The sequence below is a fragment of the Lactuca serriola genome, chromosome 5 (assembly GCF_051521515.1).
Source record: "Lactuca serriola cultivar US96UC23 chromosome 5, Lser_US96UC23_V15, whole genome shotgun sequence".
In the NCBI taxonomy this organism is placed as follows: domain Eukaryota; kingdom Viridiplantae; phylum Streptophyta; class Magnoliopsida; order Asterales; family Asteraceae; genus Lactuca; species Lactuca serriola.
Window position 1 is genome coordinate 39582601 of NC_136412.1, and position 4122 is coordinate 39586722.

General features: G+C 33.8%; 1 protein-coding gene across 1 annotated transcript; it reads right to left on the bottom strand.

The window, feature by feature from the left end:
• Positions 1–320: 320 nt before the first annotated feature.
• Positions 321–2528, bottom strand: LOC145049668 (calmodulin-binding protein 60 A-like). The gene is made up of 4 exons (XM_078998046.1): positions 2065–2528; positions 961–1611; positions 813–875; positions 321–723 (listed from the first exon to the last, which is right to left on the bottom strand). Exons 1-4 carry the CDS (start codon positions 2092–2094, stop codon positions 376–378), a joined length of 1092 nt encoding a protein of 363 aa, XP_078854172.1. The 5' UTR covers positions 2095–2528; the 3' UTR covers positions 321–375.
• Between the last annotated feature and the right edge of the window lie 1594 nt (positions 2529–4122).

Sequence of the window (4122 nt, forward strand, 5' to 3'; positions counted from 1 at the left end):
TCGGCGCTGGCTTACGAGGTACAATCGTTATCTCTTCTTTGGATTAATGCAAGGAATTGGAGAGGGTAGAATCTAAGATGGTGGGAATGGAGCAGTGATCCGATTTTAGAATATTATTGTAGGCTATAATTTTGGGAGATTCTGTTGCTTTGTTACTTTGTTTCATTTCTAGTACTATATTTTTGTACCCCTAGCCACCGGCTAGTTTTGCTTCGTTTTTTAAGACGGAGAATCCGGTTATTATATATCACACCCATAAAACCCTTTTAATTTTTTTAGCAGTCATTAATCCAAGACTAAAAATTTAAGAAACTGATCACACAGAAATATTTATTCGATCTGGATCAAACCATTTTAGCCAACCAGTTCGCACCCTCACATGAAAGAGAAAGATGCAATCGAGAACAACAATGTACGCATTTTCATCCATCTTTTTTTTGCCGTAACACCCTCAAACTCAACCATACTCAATGCACGACAAATTCCATCTTCTCGAAAGTCTTGACAGAGTAGTGACCCTTCATCATGAAACCATACATCCATATCACATTTTTCAACATCATGGATCGAAAAATTATCATCCACAATCATCTCTTTACCATGATCAAAAGAATCGTTTTCATAAGGCTGCGGAAAATAACAATCATCATCAAAGGATGATGGAATGTTCGATCCTTGAGAGGTGGATTCAAGTCGTCTGGAGGCCTTATAATTAGCATTACCCTACGAAAACCAAACCATTTTTTACCAGATATATTAGAAGTTTAAACAACGATTACGTACACAAACATTAATAAGCAAGACATAGATACCACGTTGCATGTTTTGGCATGATTTACAGTTGTCTCCCAGTTTTTGCCTTTGACACGACATATCTACGGTTCAAAAATCTCAAATTTCTATCAAAAGACATAATATGATTTCGCGAGCAAATTAAGAAATTAACCGTTAATTAATTACCTCTTGGAGGGCTTGACGATTGGAATGATACATATTGAGAAAATCGTTCACGTTATAGACGTTTGCTTTCTCCAGACGCTTATGGATGACGCCATGTTTACTGATTTTCTTAAGCTGCCACACCTTGTCTGTTGGAGACAATGATTTGAAGGACTTTGGAGCATTTCGACGATCCTTGACTTTAAAAGATTGTGTTATAGCCTGTTTGACCTGATGGGGACATGATGAATCGACAACCATTGCTCCCAATCGGAATTCAACATTTTTTATAGGATTTTTATCGTGTTGGACTCGGATTTCATCAACTGATCCAGTTCCATGTTGAAGATGAACATAAACATCACCGACAAGAAGATTTTTCTTTTTCCCCCAGTTGACCACGATGTTTTTCTCGAACTCGCCATCTTCCATGGTGGTGCCATCATAATTTCCACGAAGTAGAACTATCTTCACCTTCGAGAAGGCCATCGGCCCTGTGGTGACTTCTTCTTGTGTATCGGCATCAACCAAGATGACTTTGATGGACTCATTTCCATCGTTTTTTCCGGTGATCTTTTGTCTCGTGAACACCGGAGAAACGACCACATCGTCTGAAAATATCAACTTTAACTTTATCGGTGCTGAAGTTGAACTCGCCGATGCCTCATAATCCTGCTAATTAAGGCAGAAAATCTAAAATTAAAACAAGAATCAAACAAACGCATGTAAGTTAGATTTCATGTAATTTATAATTTTAGCTAGTACAGTAATTAAGAATCCTTTTATATTAAAATATCCAAGCGAGATGTATAGCCGCCGCGTTGACTGAAACTGAAACATAAAATATAAATCATAACGAAAAGTAGGTAAGTTGCCGGAAATATGCAACTCCGATCTCCGGCCTACAAATTTCCGATTATGTTTTTACCATTAGTTTATTGATGGAGCTTTCTTGCAACTTGCATCACCAGAACACTCGTTAGAAGTACTACCAACCGTCTCTCCGACTAGCTGAGAAACTCCGGCAGGAGCAGCTAATTGGCGCGATGAGGGTTACAGCACCGACGTGTAAAATAAACGTTAACGGAGGAAAATGAAGAACAGAGAAGAAAATAATTAACCCACAAATTCAAGGTTCTGATAATAATGGTCCATCGTTTAGGCAGGTATAGCTCTGTGTTAGAATGCGATCGACCAACCCACCTGAAAAAAGCAAGTTATATAAAAAGTGACAAGTAAGAAGACAAAGAGATCAAAGGGTTTTGATCTTCATGTTCTTAATTAAAAAAACTTATGGGCTGCTAGCTTGTAGGGTTTGAAGAACTTGAAATTAATGATACTGATATAGATTAAAGCTAGGATTTTCAGTTTCTTTTTGAATACTAGCTAGCTAGTGAGTTGATTTGATGATTGAAGATCTTGATCGACGAAGAAGATATGATGAAATCAAATGGCTTTGAGCTAATTTTTCAAACGCACACTTTTGTGTTAATTTTTAGGGTTTGAAGATTTTAATGAGCTAGGGAAGCATGGAATTTAATCCTTTATTGCACACTCTCCTGCGTAAAGCTGCTACGCAATTTCCTTGAGAAAACCTCAGTACGCAACCCACAATTCCACACCACCAAGACGCGTTCATGATAAAAATTTATTTTTGAGTATTTATTTTGCTGTTGCTCAACGCCAAAAAAGTTAGTAAAAACTTTCCTTTTAGAGTATCGTAAAGACGTTTTCTGAACAAAGTTTTAGGAGTCAGTTTCAGTTAATTAATGCTAGCTTTTGTAAATAATTATAAGAACAAGCTGATTAAAGAATTGAAATGAGATAAGGGTACGTATACTAATATGCTTATAGTATTAAAAAGAAAAACTTAAAAAAACAAAATAAAGACTGATACTAGCTAGCTACAACTTGTTATGTTTCTTTATCTTTGATAGGTGATAGGTTATGTTTATTTATAATTTGGCTCTATATATTTAAGTATAATCCTCTATTCACGTTTCAATTTTTTCTTGTTCTAATAACAATGAAGATGCATGTTAGTTATATTGTTATATATTAAAACAAGAGAAAATTTAAAGATGCACTTTCATCTATTATTTATTTAACCAAAAAGTCTTTGTTATAAGGAGTAACTTTCACAAATAGAATTGTAAGTTTAAATTTCTTAGGAGATATATATATGATATTTAAGAGCTATGTTAGTTCCGTTTAAAAAAACAAAAATCTATTATTTAAGAGCTTTTGAGATCCTAATTATTAATCTTTTGGGAATAGAGTATCATGCAAAGTGCATTAATCGTGGGACACAATTTTTCAGTTTATAAACTTATAGTTTTAAAGATCTCTTGTCAAAATATGTGCATGCTAAAATAGGGTTGCAACCTCATTAATTAACATTTATGATAAAATAATAATAATAAGGATTTTATTTTATAACTATATAAGCTTATCTTGTTTTAAGGCAAAAAGTAGCAAGTTAATGTATCATTTAAAATGTCAAAAAAGGCTTTTAGTAATTTAATTATGAGAATTTAACAAACTTAACTCAGCTTTAAAATCACGAAACTATATGTCATGTGTGCATGATCAATTTTCCTGATAAGAAAAGTGATCAATGATGTACATCTTTTGTTTTGTCTAAAAAGTGTGCAATTTGTCTTATTATTTTTGGAAATTTCTTTTAGGTTTCTAACCAAACCGTTATTAGAAGATGTTTTTTTGGGTGATTTTAGTATCATATTACCGATATTTATATATAAACCATCCGTAATTAGTGACAAATGTATGATGGATTAATTTTTCTATTGTGTTTTCAATATATATATATATATATATATATATATATATATATATATATATATATATATATAGAGAGAGAGAGAGAGAGAGAGAGAGAGAGAGAGAGAGTTCAATTGAGAAAAAAAAAGTTGAGAATGAAGGAATCATTCTCAGCCACACATTTATCTCTCTGCTTGTATTCGAATTGTATTTGCAGAAAATATCATATGCCAATTGCATACCGGGAATTATTAGTAGCTACTGTAAGGTCATTTCCTTTTTCTGATTCGAAGGGTTCAATGTTATCTCGTTTACGGTCGATATCAGTTCAGGAGCATCATGAGAAATTTGCGGTCAGGGTTCAGCAGGATGGTTATCAACCATCGTCAGGATTCGGTGAAG